Source organism: Mustela erminea, chromosome 5 (assembly GCF_009829155.1).
Source record: "Mustela erminea isolate mMusErm1 chromosome 5, mMusErm1.Pri, whole genome shotgun sequence".
Classification (NCBI taxonomy): domain Eukaryota; kingdom Metazoa; phylum Chordata; class Mammalia; order Carnivora; family Mustelidae; genus Mustela; species Mustela erminea.
Genome location: NC_045618.1, coordinates 49,214,330 through 49,229,128, shown reverse-complemented (window position 1 = coordinate 49,229,128; position 14,799 = coordinate 49,214,330). Strand labels below are relative to the sequence as shown.

At 50.8% G+C, this 14,799-nt stretch overlaps 1 protein-coding gene across 1 annotated transcript in view; it reads left to right on the top strand.

Moving 5' to 3' along the window:
- The first annotated feature begins 1,024 nt into the window (after positions 1 to 1,024).
- ITGA11 (integrin subunit alpha 11) overlaps positions 1,025 to 14,799 on the top strand; it is a 114,429-nt gene continuing 100,654 nt past the window's right edge. The window contains exon 1 of the mRNA XM_032343008.1: positions 1,025 to 1,205. Coding sequence (XP_032198899.1) covers positions 1,154 to 1,205 — 52 coding nt within the window. The 5' untranslated portion in view covers positions 1,025 to 1,153. The remainder of the gene's footprint in view (positions 1,206 to 14,799) is intronic.

The window sequence follows — 14,799 nt, the reverse complement described above, 5'->3', positions numbered from 1 at the left end:
TTCCAGTCCCTTCCAGACCGAAGTTCTACCCTCTGAGCCTCCCCTCACATCACCTGTGCTGGTTCACCTATTCATCCAACCATCCATCCTACTATGTGTTCCTGGATGCTCAGCGGTGAACCAAACAGGGATTTCTACCTTAATGGAGTTTTCGGTCTGGACTAGGAGAGAAAAGTTAATGCTTCTACCAACTGAGGCATAGTTTCTCTACTAAGAAGTTCAGTGAAGGGGAGAGAGAGAGAGAACGGACATGTACCCTGGTGCGGATCTGGGTTTGGGAGGTGGTGAAGGAAGGCTTTCGGGAGGAGGTGAGGCGGGATGCCTGCTCTAGCTTTCACAACCTGGGCCATCCCACCCTGTGCCTCAGTTCTCTCCCTTGCGGGACAGGGCAGCCTCCGCACTCACCAGTTGGGGTCTGGGTCCCATTTTAAAGTTGGTGCAGCAAACGTGCATGGGATTTAACTGTCCGGGGTAGAACTACTGGGAAGGAAGGCAGCTGCGTTCCAAAGAAGAGCTTCTCTGTTACAGATGTAGGCACGGGTTCCTCCTGGTTGCGTTGGGGTGCCTCAGGTAGGAAGCAGCCAGAGTGCAGGTCAGAAGAAGCACTGGGCCCTTTACATTCCAAGCTCCCCGCGGCGGGCCCGCAGGGGGGACGTTTCAGAATTGACTTGGAGGGACATCTGCTCTACTGGGCCCACGGAGGCCTGAGTCGTGGCCCGGTGTCCCCGGGTCACCTGAGATAACCCCTCGGAGCTCTGTAAAGCTCTTCCCTCTGGGAAATGGGAATATAAGCCACTCTTCCTGCAGTGACGTGGAATTCGGTAGCGGAGCGTGGAGGGGGGCGTCGCACCAGCTCTCCCCCGCAGAGGTGGAGTGGGGGCGCGGGTCTAGGCGTGCGGGGACGGCGCCCGGGCGCTGCACGCCGCCGGCCCAGGTGGCAGAAGGGCCGAGACTGGCCTGGAGCCCGGCGCGAGCGTGTCCGCGCGCCCCTCCCCGCGGCGCGAGCCCTCCCACTTCCTCCGCAAGAGCGGCGGCTGTCAGGGAGCCGGGCGCGCGGCGCACAGTGCAGGCTCGGGGCACCCGCGAGGAGGCTGCCGCTCGGGCTCGCTACCCCGTCGCCCCGCACCCGGCCCCCGCCGCCGCGCCGCATGCCATGGACCTGCCCAGGGGTCTCCTGGTGGCCTGGGCGCTCAGCCTGTGGCCAGGTACGTTGCCCCCTTGCCTCCGCGTGCCCGTGGGAGCCCCTCACAGGGTCGGAGCTTGGCCGCCGGGGTGGGGGACCGGGATCCCCCGGAAAGTGGCTGCAGTCTAGCGGCTCCGCCAAGCTCCGCAACAGAGGGAGGCGCGGCCGGACGGCTAGGAGCCGAGAGTTTGGCGTGTGGGGAAGAGTTGGGGAAGAGTTGGGGAAGGGCGGAAGAGGAGCGCGGAGGGCTGGCGGCTCCGCGGGACACGCTGGCCACTCCAGGCGCCCCGCTGGGGACACTCGAGCGTCCCGGGAGGCGGAGGGCGCGTGGCCCGCGCTGGGAGGGGACGCGAGGCGCGGAGCAAGCGCCGCCTCGGCCGCCTCCTGCCAGCGGAGGGAGCCGCCTGAAGTTCGGGGAGCACGACACGGAGGCCCGGAAGGGCTGGGGGACCTGGGCGCCGCGAGCTGCCCAGAATCCCTCCGTCCGGGGACGGACGAAGCCCCAGGGCGGCGGCCCTAAGCGGTGGCGAGCGGTCGCCGGCCGGGCCAAAGGAGACTGGGGCAGCTCCGCAGCCAGGGCCCGGGGAAAAGTTACCTGATGCTTGGGGTAGGGACGGGGCAACCCGCGCTCCGAATTATGCAGTTATTCAGTAATCTGGAGAAGCCGCCGTCGCTGAGAGGCGCGCCGCTCGCCTAATGCAATCCAGGTGTCGGGGCGCGGCGGGGACCTCTGTCCGCAGGGCGCACGACCCACAGCTAGAGGCCAACCCTAGGCTCTCCGCACTGGGGCAACCAGACTGCGCTTCTCCACTCCCGGCGCCCCGGCCAGACCCGTACCTGTAGCGCCGTTCTACCAGCGGCGACAGCTTTCGGGGCCTCTCATTTGCGCAGCCGAGTGCCCCGGTGGGGACCAGCGCCAGCCGCGGGTACTGGCCCCCCCGGTCTCGCCTTCCCTTCCGCATGGGTTCCGGGCTGGGGCTGGGTCCGGGACCGGGGGTCGGATATGGAGGCAGCGAGAGAGGAGCCATCAGGAAGCACAGGTGGAGACCCCCCAGCCCGGCTCACTCACCGCTGTCCGGGGGTACCTCGGAAACAAGTGCACCCCCCGCCCCCATTGGTCTATAGCAGAGCTTCTGGGAGGGGCTGTAGTTGAAAATGTCTCTGGCTGATGGAGTTCAGTCCAGATCCTAGAACCACAAAGTAAACGTTAACGCTTTAAGTTGTTGGAGGAAAGGGGTGTTCTGGAGGACAAAGGAAGAGCTGCCACCAGGCAAGTATTCATCTAGAAACCAGCTGCCAGAGGTGAAGCCCATTCTGTGTCACTTAGGGGGGAAGAGAACTCCAGGAACTGTCTTCTGATCACAAGGGGATCCCTCCGTAGGAAAAGGGAGTGTGCCCCTGTGTGACTCCAGATAGGAGGACCCATCCCACCAGACCCTGAGATGGAATGGCTAGAGTCAGTCTGAACCTCAAGGGACTGAGGGAGAAGTCTTTGCAGTCAGAACGTGTTTTCCATTCTGGCTCTGTTTTCCACTAGCTGTACAACCTTGAGTACATTATGCAATCTCTCCACAGGTTTCCTTCTCTGTGGAATGGAGATGGAAATTCAGACTGAGTTCATAAACTTCTCCAGATAATTGTGTGAGGCACTGTCAGTAAAGCCCTTAACTCGGGCTGGGTGCACAGCAGAACAGAAGCAATGGTTGTTCCTGTTGTTGTTAGTCAAGCAGGAACGGTGGTGAGGGAGGGGGGTGTGCGCTAGGGGAGTGGGGTGAAGGACAGGGACAGAATTTGTGACTCAGAATTCCCTTTAAATGGAGAAAACCGCCCTTGAGTTCTGTCTGGTCAGTTTTGGGTTCTTAAAATATGGGATTCATTAAACATATCAATCAATGTTGGAACGACATCTGCTTGCAAGAAACTGGGGGTGGGGATGAAGTATGTGTGCTATCTGGGCCCTGCCTGGCGCTGGGAATGAGGCAAGGCCAGGCGAAGTTAAACAGAGTGAGAAGGGAGTGAATGGCACAGAGAGACTAAGAGCCATGGTTCAAACAAGAAATTCAATTTCACTTGCATTTGCAAGGAAGGCTTCCTGAAGGCGGAGGTATCATTTTAACAGGGTCTTGAAGTCGGTTGATTAGTAAGTTAGAGTGTTATTTCCAGGGACTAATCAAAGAACAAAAAGGTGGATATTATAAAACCACAAGGGTGACCCTAGTTTGGACTCTGAAAATTGGAAAGGTCGTGGGGTCGATGAATCCATTCCCGTGGCTCCGGAGCAAGATTGATATCCATCTCCCAATTGTGTATCACATGGATCCAATGTGAGAATTACCAGGAAGCGTGCCTGCTGGTGACGGCACAGTTTGGCTGAGCAGGGGAACAGGGGACCTATCACAAGCCAAGTTGGGAGGGAGTCTGCACTGAAACCATTATGAGTTCAGAGCCTCTGTCTTGCCAGAGCTTCTGCTACAAGCTGGGCAGGCTGATGGGTGGACAAAGCTACCAAGAAAGCAAGAGAAAAAAGAAATAGACAAGGACAAAGACTTCTATAGCTGACATCCAGAGATAGCAGCTCCATTGATAAGAAGTTTCTATCATAACACATCTGTAGTAAGGGTTGATGAGTGACGATTCTTTTCTTAAGATTTATTTATCTATTTTAGAGAGAGAGAATGTGTGTGTGAGTGTCAGGGAAGGTCAGAGGGAGAGGAGGAAAGAAAGCAGACTCCGTGCTGAGCACAGAGCTCCACACAGGGGTTCATCTCAGGATCATGAGATCATGACCTGAGCTGAAGCCAAGAGTGGGATGCTTCAGCCATGGAGGCCCCCAGGTGCCCGGATGCATGATGATTCTTTTTAAAACCTCAGTCTTCACGGAGCATCTGTAATCTGCCAAGCCCCATAAAGGCACACAGGGAGATTAGGCACAGTGTGGGGGTGAAGGCGCTGTGGTCTCACAGCCTGGACTGGGTCTGGGCTCTGCCAGTTAGGACTCTGTACTCTTGGCAAACTACTAAGTGGTTCTGTGCCTCAGCTTTCTCACCTGCAAAATGGGGATGAAAGTAATAGAACTTACAGAGTTAACCAAAGATTAAATGAGTAAGTGTAAATTAAGGGCTTGGAAAGTCCCAGCACACATTATGTATTCAAGGAGGTTGTCTCTGTTTTCCATCATCAGCAGCAACAGTAGCACTCAAGATACTGACCGTTTAGTAAGGGATGGGAGGGTGCACGGAGATGAAACTGCCAAGCCCCAGTCCCAAAGAGAAGTGTAAAGGGAGGGCTGAGGTTGGAGGCTCAGAGGGGCATACATGCCAAGGGCCCAGGAAACCCAAACTTTCCCAGCTCTTCTCCGAAAGACCTGGCCCAAAGTCTTGATCATCATGGGAGTTCAGGGATTGATTGATTGATTGATTGATTTGCCATGGAGTCAGTGTGATCTTAGTGTGAGTGCCTTGTGGCATTTTGTGGAGCAGAGAAAAACCATGACATTTCATTTCCAGCAGGATAACCTTGTCTGGAAAAAACACAGGACTAGGCAGCAGGAATGTGCAAAGACTAAAAGGATGTAAGCCCTACTCTCCCGCTTTGGAAGAGCAGAGCAAGAGATGAAGCTTGTCCCTCCCTGCTGGGAGCTTGTCAGGCAAGCCTCTCTGCTACCATCACCAGCTGAAGAGCTTCTAGATCCTTCCGCATGGAAGCCCTTCCACATAGGGCCCTGAAGGGACAGGAGTAGAGTCTCACCTTCTTTCTACTTATACCCCATAGCCCATCCACCCCACCCCGGACCCTCAGAGATGGGCTATCTCCAGGCTGTTCTCCTTGTCCTCACCCACACACACAGGGCCATGGGCCTTAAGGCATTCAGACGGTGACTCACCTTCTTTATGACCTCTCTGCAGCTCTTTCTCTCCCCTCCTGTAGTGGAAGCTTCCTCCAGCAGCAGGGAACTTCCCTTCCATCCTCTCCTCTTGTTGCTTAGGACAAAACTTTCTTTTCAGCGGGCTTGACTCTTTTTTTTTTTTTTTTTTAATGGTAATGTTTTGTTTTGTTTTGTTTTGTTCTAAATAAAAGCAAAATTGGTATGCAATATTCTATTAATTCCAGGCTACAACATAGTGATTCAACATTGATATACATTACAAAATGCTCACCAGGATAAGGGCCGCTACCATCTGTCATCATATAAAGTGGTGACAATATTATGATGTTCCCGGTGCTGTACTTTTCATCTCCATGACTTATTTATTTTTATAACTGGAAGTTTGTACCTCTTCATCCCTTTTGCCTGCTCGGTCCATCCCTCCACCCCCTTACCCCCTAGCCAACCAGTTGATTCTCTGTATTTCGGAGTCTATTTCCATTTTGGTTTGTTTGTTCGTTTGCTTTGTTTTTTAGATTCCACCTGTGAACGAAACCATAAGGTATTTGTCTCCGACTGACTTATTTCCCTTTAGCCCAACACCCTGCGGGTATTACCCGTGTTGTTGTGAGTGGTAAGATGCCATTGCTTTTTATGGTTGAGTAATCCTCCATGGTGTATGTACGCCACATCTTCTTTATCCATTCAGTGGACATTTAGGCGGCTTCCATATTTTGGCTACTGTAAATAATGCTGCAATGGGCATGGGAGGACATTTGTCTTTTCATATGAGTGTTTTCATTTCAGGGGAGTAAACACCCAACAGTAGAATTGCTGGCTCATAGAGAAGCTCTATTTGTCACTTTTTGAGGAAACTCCGTACTGTCTCCCGCAGGGGCTGCCCCAGTTAGCACTCCCACCAACAGTGCACGGGGGTTCCCTTTTTCTCCACATCCTCTCCAACACTGGTTACTCCTTGTCTTTTTGATTCTAGCCGTTCTGACAGGTGTGAGGTGATTGCGGAGTGTGGTTTGGAATTGCGTTTCCCCTATGAGGCGTGATGGTGAGCATCTCTTCATGTGTCTGTTGGCCATCTGGATGTCCTTTTTGGAAAAAGGTCTATTCCGTATATCTGCCTATTTAAAAATCAGATTGTTCATTTTTTTAAAAAATGTTGAGTTGTATGACTTCGTATGTATTTTGGGTATTAACCCCTCGTCAGATATATCATTTACAAATGTTTTCTCCCATTTAGTAGGTGTTGATGGTTTTCATTTTGTGGGTGGTTTACTTCACTGGGCTGAAGTTTTTAGTTTGATGTCGTCCCAATTGTTTATTTTTGCTTCTCTTGTCCTTCCATCTGGAGACAGACTGCCCCTCCCCCCCAAATATTGCTCAGACCAAGGTACAGGAGTTTACTGCCTATTTTCCTTTAGGAGTTTTATGGTTTCAGGACGTACATTTAGGCCTATCATCCGTTTTAAGTTTGTTTTGTATATGGTATAAGAAAATGGTGCATTTCCTCTCTCCCCTGTCTTCCTTCCTTCCCCTCTCCCACCTTCTCTCTCTCCTTCTTTTTTCTTTCTCTTTTTCTTTTCTTTCTTTTCCTTCCTTCCTTTCCCTCTTTCTTTCTTTTCTTTTTTGCCTACCTTCCTTCCTTCCATGTAGCTGTCTGGTTGTCCGGACTCCATTTATTGAAGAAACTATCTTTTTCCTATTGGATGTTCTTGCTCCTTTGTCATGGATTAATTGACCATATAAATGTGGGTTTATTTCTGGGCTCCCTGTTCTGTCCCACCGATCTGTGTGTCTATCTTTGTGCCAGTGCTACATGGTTTTGATTATTACAGCTTTGTGGGATAGTTTGAAATCCAGGATTGTGATACCTCCAGCTTTGTTCTTCTCTCTCAAGATTGTCGGGCTATTTGAGACTTTTGTGGCTCCACACAAATTTAAGGATTATTCTAGTTCTGTGAGTAATGCCATTGGTATTTTGATAGAGATTACATTGGATCTGTAGATTGCTTTGAGTAGTATGGGCATTTTAACAATATTAATTCTCCCAATCTATGAATATACTATATTTTTCACTTATTTGTGTCATCTGTAATCTCTCTCTTGCTTTCTTTCTTTTCTTTTTTCTTTTTTTCTTCTGAGAGAGAGAGAGCAAGAAGGAGGGAGAGAGGGAGAAACAATCTTTTTAAATTTATTTTATTTTATTTAAGTTCACTTTAGTTAACATATAGTGTATTATCAGTTTCAGGGGTAGAATTTAATGATTCATCAGTTGCATACAACACCCAGTGCTCACTGCATCCAGTGCCCTCCTTAACGCCCATCACCTAGTTACCCCATCCCCCCAGCCACTTCCCCTCCAGAAGCCCTCAGTTTGTTTCCTATAGTTAAGAGTCCCTTATGGTTTACCTCTGTCTTTGTTTCTATCTCTTTTATTTTTCCTTCCCTTACCCTATGTTCATCTCTTTTGTTTTTTAAATTCCACATATGAGTGAAATCATACAGTATTTGTCTTTCTCTGACTTATTTCGCTTAGCATAGTACTCCCTAGCTCCATCCATGTCGTTGCAAATGGCACAATTTCATTCTTTTTGCTGGCTGAGTAATATTCCATTGCATATCTAAACCACATCTTTTTTATCCATTCACCTGTCGAAAGACAGCTAGGCTCTTTCCATATTTTGGCTATTGTAGATAGTGCTGCTATACACATTGTTGTGAATGTGTCCCTTTGAATCATTATTTTTGTATCCTTTGGATAAATACCTAGTAATGCAATTACTGGGTTGTAGGATAGTTCTGTTTTTAACTTTTTGAGGAAACTTTATACATTTTCCAGAGTGTCTACAGCAGTTTGCATTCCCACTAACAGTGTGAGAGAGTGAATTTTAAGCAGGCTCCATGCCCAGAGTGGAGTCCAGCACAGGGCTCGATCTCACCACCCAGAGGTCATGACCTGAGCCAAAATCAAGAGTAGGATGGTCAACAGAATGAAACACCCAGGTGCCCCAATCCTCAGTGTCTTTCATCAATGTCTTACAGTTGTCAGAGTAGAGTTCTTTTACCTCCTTGGGTAAATTTGTTAGGTGTTTTATTCTATTTGACACAATTACAAAAGAGATTGTGTTCTTAATTTCTCTTTCTGCTAGCTCATTACTAGTGTATGCAAATGTAACAGATTTCTATATATTTTATATCCTGCAAATTTGCTGTATTCATTTATTAGCTCTACTAGTTTTTGTGGGTTTTGAGGGGACTCTCTAGGGTTTTCTATATAATTCCTCTCATTTGCCAACAGTGACGGTTTTACTTCTTTTTTATCAGTTGGGAGACCTTTTATTTCTTTTTCTTGTCTGATTACTGTAGCTAGGATTTTGGATACTATGTTGGATAAAGGTGACAAAGTTGGTCATTCTTGTCTCATTTCAAATCTTAGAGGAAAAGCTTTTCACTGTTGAGCATGAGGTTGGTTATGTGTTTGTCATATATGGCCTTTATCCCGTTGGGGTATGTCATGGCATCCAGCAGACTCAGAGAAGGTCAGCTACAAAACAAACTTTTAACATGCACCAATGCATTTCAAAATGGTATTTCTGCTGACCCCCGTCACTTCACGCCCCTATACCCCCCCACACACACACTACCACCCAACTGTTAGCTACCATCAAGGATGGACAGCCATTTGAAACCATCTTCCCCCAAACAATTGAGAGCTCCGAAGACACCCACATCTCCTCGGTATGGAAGGCTTGCTAGAGGGAGCTGTGGTCTGGGTGGGGACCATACCCAACCCCCATCGTGTAAATCCTAACTGTACCAATTCTTAGCTGAAAGCCCAGAAGGAGAGGAGAGGAGAGAGCCTGTAGTTGGTGATCTTGTAAACCCAAAGTGAATAAACTCCCAAAACATTCCACAGAGGGCTTTCATACTGTGTCTTATGATCTGAGTCACAGCATGAATAAAATCCCACATGGAGGGAAAATCGGTGGGGGAGTCACACTGTCTCCCTGTCTCCACCCCTCATTTCTTTTTTCACTTGCATGCTTCCTGAGCAGCAGGAACAATCACTACACGAAGGGCCCAGGAGCCCAACAGCCCAGATCCAAATCCTTTCTCCTTGGGTGACCCTGGATAAGCCCCTCTGGGCCTCATTTTTCTTCCTCTGTAAAATGGGGACAACAACGACTTCACCCGTGGCTCTATGCCAGACGTTAGATAATCTCTTCGTGGCCCATCCCCATCCATGCTTACAGTAGCATCCAGCATCCAGGAAGCCCTCAGCTACCAGGACCAGTTCTTACCCTTCCCATCGTTTATTATTTGACAGATGCCAGCCGCGGTGTGAAGCCCTTTCTCGCATCTCACTTAGGCCTGGCTACTGCCGCACGAGGTCACTACTGTGGTCACCGGGTTACACGGGAGGAGTCAATGGTTCACCCAAGGTCATGCCGATAGAGTAAGAGGTAGTGTCGGGATTGCCTGATCCCCAAGCCGCAGCTCTGATTTAATCCATTCATGACATTTCTTTGGGAAATGGGCCTGGAGAGCATTGAAAGATGAGTAAGACGCTCTTGCTGAAGGAGTTGTCCTCTGGGAAAATGAGATCAGCGCTCAAATGGCCACCCGCACAGGGGCACCAGCTCACAAGTGACAACTCCCTTCTTTGAACTCAGCTAGCCACTGATTTCTCAGTCAAGATGCTGGCTGGGTGAGAAGCAGTGCTCACATGGGGTCTCAGGAGGTGGGGGCTGCTCTCCCTTGCCTCACAGCTTCGGGCCAAGAGAGGCTCTGCCAGCTGCCTCCCAAGTGCCCTATACTCTGGACCACTCCACCTGCCCCCGGACTCTCTCTCTAGTCCATCCTCGGGGTCCAGGATGAACAAGTCTCTGCTCCTTTTCACCTGATCACAACCTGCTCTGAGCCCCAGACTGTTAACAAGGAGTTAGTTCAGGCTAAAGAGCCCTGATGAGCGATGACAACTTCATGTGTCCTACCTGAAGGGATTTGCACTGGAACAGGGCTGTGCCTTGAGCTAAAGGAACCAGGGGCTCATGGTGGGATGTCAGGCTCAGAGCCTAGCCAGCAGACCATAGAGATGAGGCAGGCAACCTGCCTTCACATGGTCCAGCTACTCAACCCACTAAACCAGTCTGCGGCTTGGGTGATATGCTAAAGCAGACAGAAGTTTTTCCACGTGGCATGTGGGGTGAGTTAAGCAAGTTGCTATAGGAACATACTCCAGGATTCCAAACAGGATGACACAGAGAAGGGGCTCCTGCCTCTACAGCTGGGGCTGACAGCTTTCTTCCTCCAGTAGCATCACCCAGCAGGACTAGGCTACCAGAAATCCTGACCCTGCAGATTTCCTGGGCCTATTTCTTTACAGATTGGGAAGACTTGCCTGAGGAAGGTCTTGAAAAGAAAATGATGAAGTGGGTTCAGATCCCGATGGGATAGATAGATGGAGAAACTGAGGCTATTAAAGGTTTTCCTAAGGTTACATGGGGACTCAAGGGCAGGTCTTCTGGCCAAAGATGAGCTTAGGAATCTAATCTGCCATACCTAATTTAAGGAGCAAGAAATGCTTCAGCCAAAGGAATAAAGTTCTAATGGTAGAATTTCTACATCTCTGGTAGGCAAGTGGGATAAGATCATTGACGTCATTCTCTATAGACCTTTGGTTGTGTCCCCAGTTTTCATAGTTCTCCCTCTCAGCCAGACCACCCCCAGACCCTCACACCACTGCCCCCTCCTCATGCCAGAAAGGTCACGAAGCAGTGTCCATCTTCCTCTACCAGAATTGGTCTTTCCCTGGAGCTAATGGCCCCTCAGATTCAGCAACTGGTGGCAATCATAACATCCCATAAATAACTTGTAGATAGGGCTCTTCTCTGAGTTTATTCACACCATTTTCCACACATGCAGGACCAGCTACATAACCTGTAGAACCCAGCACAAAATGAAAATGCAGCGCTCCTTGTTTAAAAAGATTAAGAATTCCAGGATGGCCAAAGAGGAGCATTAAACCAAGCAAGGGCCCTTCTGAGTGTAAGACCCTGAGCAGTTGCACAGGTCGCACACCCAAGAAACCAGCCTTTCCAGATAGCGCACAGGCAAAGTGAAGTCCGGGTGGGGTGGAAAAGGATGCTCCATCAGGAAGCGAGACCTGGTAGCAGAACAGTAGGGCACTGGGTCCTCCCTGAGGCCCCAGTCCAGCTTGGGTGTCTTTGTCTCTCTTGTTCCCACCCGTCAGACCTTTCTCAATAGCAGCCAGAGTAAAGCTAAAACACGAAGCAGTGTGGTCACTCCGCTGCTTACAACCTTCAATGGCTCCCTATTGCCATTAGGTTGAGTCCAGACTGTAAGAGAGCTAAGCAGACCGTGAAAAGCTGGCCTTGGCCTATGCTTAGGACTCACCTTGAGGATCACCCCCATGGCCCTCTAGCACCCCCAGCAGACTGGGCTTCCTTGTGTTTCAGACACACCAGCTCTTTCTGACCTGCATTCAGGTTGTTCCTTAGTTCACATTCCACGTCCTCCTTTCTCCTGGCTGCCTCCCACTCATTCTTCAGGTCTCCACTTGGACACCAGTTCCTCCCGGAAGCCTCACCTCATCCCCACAGTCCGACCTTGGAGGCCCGTCTGATATCCAGACCCCTGCTCTCCACGCACCACACAGTCCTGTGACAGCTTGAACATCTTCCTGCACTGGACTGACAGCGGAGACCACCTCCCCGACCAGACCCTGTGTCCCCAGCTCTCCCAGGTGCCACAGTCGACACTCAATTAATATGTATTAAATACGTAAGCACTGTCTCTCCAAGTAAACAGAAAGCTATCTAAGGGCAAGACGAACGTGTTGCATTTCTCTGCAATGCCCCCTGCCCAGGAGGTCCTAACACAGGAGCCTATATGAGTCAGGCCCCGTGCTAGGTGCTCTAGTGGACAAAAGACAAGAGATGCGACCTGTCCTTCTGTGGGCTTATGGTTGAGTGGGAGGGATAGGATCTTCGGGTAAATAACATAAGGGAAGATGCACTAAAGGCTCTTCCAGGTACAGATAAAAGACCCTGGGATTTGAGAGTTGAGCAAGAGGTTGCAAATGCAGGAAGGGTAGCAAGTGGATCTGGGCAAACGCCTGATGTTGGTCAACAGGATGCTGGAGGGTATGACACAAGGAACTGCAAGAAGGCTAGGACCCTGAGAGAGGACCTGAAGGCCAGCTAAGGCATTGGATTTGGCAGCTAGGGAGCCACTGAAGGTTTTTGAGGGAGGGTAGTGGCATGTTCGAATCTGTGTTTTGAGAAGTCATGAGGGGGAGAAGAGAATGAATACTGGAGTGGGTAGAATGATAAGATGGCATGGTAGCAACCCAGGCAAGGGACGGGGGACACCAGAGCCTGACGGAAAGGGGGTGAGATGGAAGAAGAGGCGTGAGCTTGGGAGGCACAGAACGGAGCAGGGCCTAGTCACCTAGTTTGTCAGGGAGGCCAACAGCTGGTGGCACTGGCCTGAGAAGAAGAGGCTGGAGGGAAAGAAGTCAAGTCTGTTTGAGACATGTCGACTTGGTGGGGCTTTGGGGGCAGGTGGAGGCAGCCCCAGGCCGGCTGGGAAGGTTGGCCAGGAGCTTGAGAGTGAGTCCGACCGAGCCCGAGGGTTTTGAGTGGGAGCTTATCACATAAATGTGCTCAGTGAGACACAGGCCTACGTGAGAGGGGGCACCCGCAGATGGGGCCTCCTGCCTCCCATCCCCTTCCCAGGCCCAGAAGCAGTGATTCATGCCCCAAACTTAAAGAGAACCCAGATTTTTATTTTTTTTTAAAGCCCTTCAGAGCAGAAGAAACCAAGGAAGAAGGCCAGGCCAGACCACAAGCCAAGCGTCAGCTGTGGAATGTGCTTGCTGCTGACGGTGAGGCCAGCCAGGGGCAGAGACGCTGGCAGGCTCGGCAAGGGGACCCCGCGACAGTCCCGAATGCGTCCTAATGGTCACCAAGAATGTTCCTGCTCTTTTCTCTTTTCGGCGTGCTGCTGCCTGCGTTCTAGCTCGTCTTCAAACTCATTCTCCCCTGCTACACCCCAGCCCGGGAGTTCCCAGGTCCCACATTATCCGTGCCGGGAAAGCTCTGGTCTGCCCTCTGCCTACCCATCTCTGCTCGCTCGTCCTGGAGGACTAGGGACTAGGGGGCGGGCAGGGGTCAGGAGGCTACTGTGGGACCCCCAGAAAGGCTCCAATGGCCCATGGCAACAACCACCTAACTGGTCTCCCAGCATCTGCCCTTGTCCCTTGAGGCCCCTCCCCCGTCGTCGGCAGAGGGGTGCCGCTAGAATGTAGGTCAGATCATGTCACCTCTGCTCCAAGCCCTCCAGGGCTCCCTTCTTCCTTTGAGTAAGAGGCCCCTTGTGATCTGGCTTCCCTGCCTTTCTGACCTCATCTTTGGCTCCTCCCCCACGTGCTCCTTCTGCCCCACCCACACAGTCTCTGGAAGGTTCTCCAAGCCGAGCATCCTGGGCTCTGCACTTGCTCTTCCTTCTTCCTGGAATGCTTTTCTCCAAAGAGCTTCTGTCACATCCTTCAGGCCCTTACTCCAGCATCACCCACTCCTGGAAGCCTTTCCCAGCAGGGCCAACGAAACTTCCGACCTCCGCCGCATGCACGCACCGACATCAACACCCGCCCAGCCTCCGCTTCTCTGAGCTTATTTCTCATTCTTTAGCATCATCACCGATTTATTTACTCACCCTGTTCATTGTCTGTCTCCTCCAACAGAACATAATCGTGAGAGCAAGGATTCTCATATGCTGTGTTGGCTTCTGGGCCCCCGGGGTCCAGAGCAGGCCTGGCTAGAGCCGGCAAGCAATAAATAGTTGTGGAATGAATCAATGAATCAATGAAAACTCATCCAGGCCTGCAATAGCCTGAAATCCCGTTCATTAATCCCCTCTGAGGTTACGATCCCCTTTCTTATAAGGCCAGTCCCCTAGGGGGCTTGCGCACGGTCTTGAGGTTTCCAAAGCCATTGGCTATTATGTTAAAGGCTTTCTTTCCAGACAAGAAGAAGTTAGTGGCAGTTTCAGATGGACAGGACAAGGTGGTGGAAGAGGGTCTCTTGAAGAGAGGAGGGCCTGGAAGGAGCAGAGCAGTTCATAGTAGGCAGCCCGGGTTGGCCCAGCTGGTCCCATGCTATTCAGTATTATTATTACTGTGACTCAGGCAGGACACGAGGAGACGTGGGAAAGGGCTTGATTTTACACAGTGCAAACCTACGTATATAATGGGACTTCCCAGGAAACAAGGCGGGTGGAGGACAAGTTCAAAATGCTTCGTTCCCCACAGAAGGTTGGTGATTCAGACATTGTCCACGTACCGCGGGACACAACCATGTCATTTAGTACCCAAGGAGGGCCTGGCAGTGCCCAGAGAAGATGGCAGGGACTGAACGGTAGGCCCTAGGTTATGCTCCAATCCCTGGGCACTACCAGACCACAATGTGCCCTGGGGGGCTTGGGAGAGCATGTGAAACCCATTGTAAGGGTGGAAAGACTGAGTCTGAGTCAACATGGTTCACATGAGTAGCATGTTGCAGTGACTTGGGGTGTGATTCCTGGCCCCGACACTTACGAAGTGTGTGACCTTGGGCAAGTCACTTCTCTTTAGATTGTATCATGGAAATTGGAATGCTTACCATGTAGGATGAGTATGAAAAATTAGGAATGATGCTGATTACCCCAAAATGTC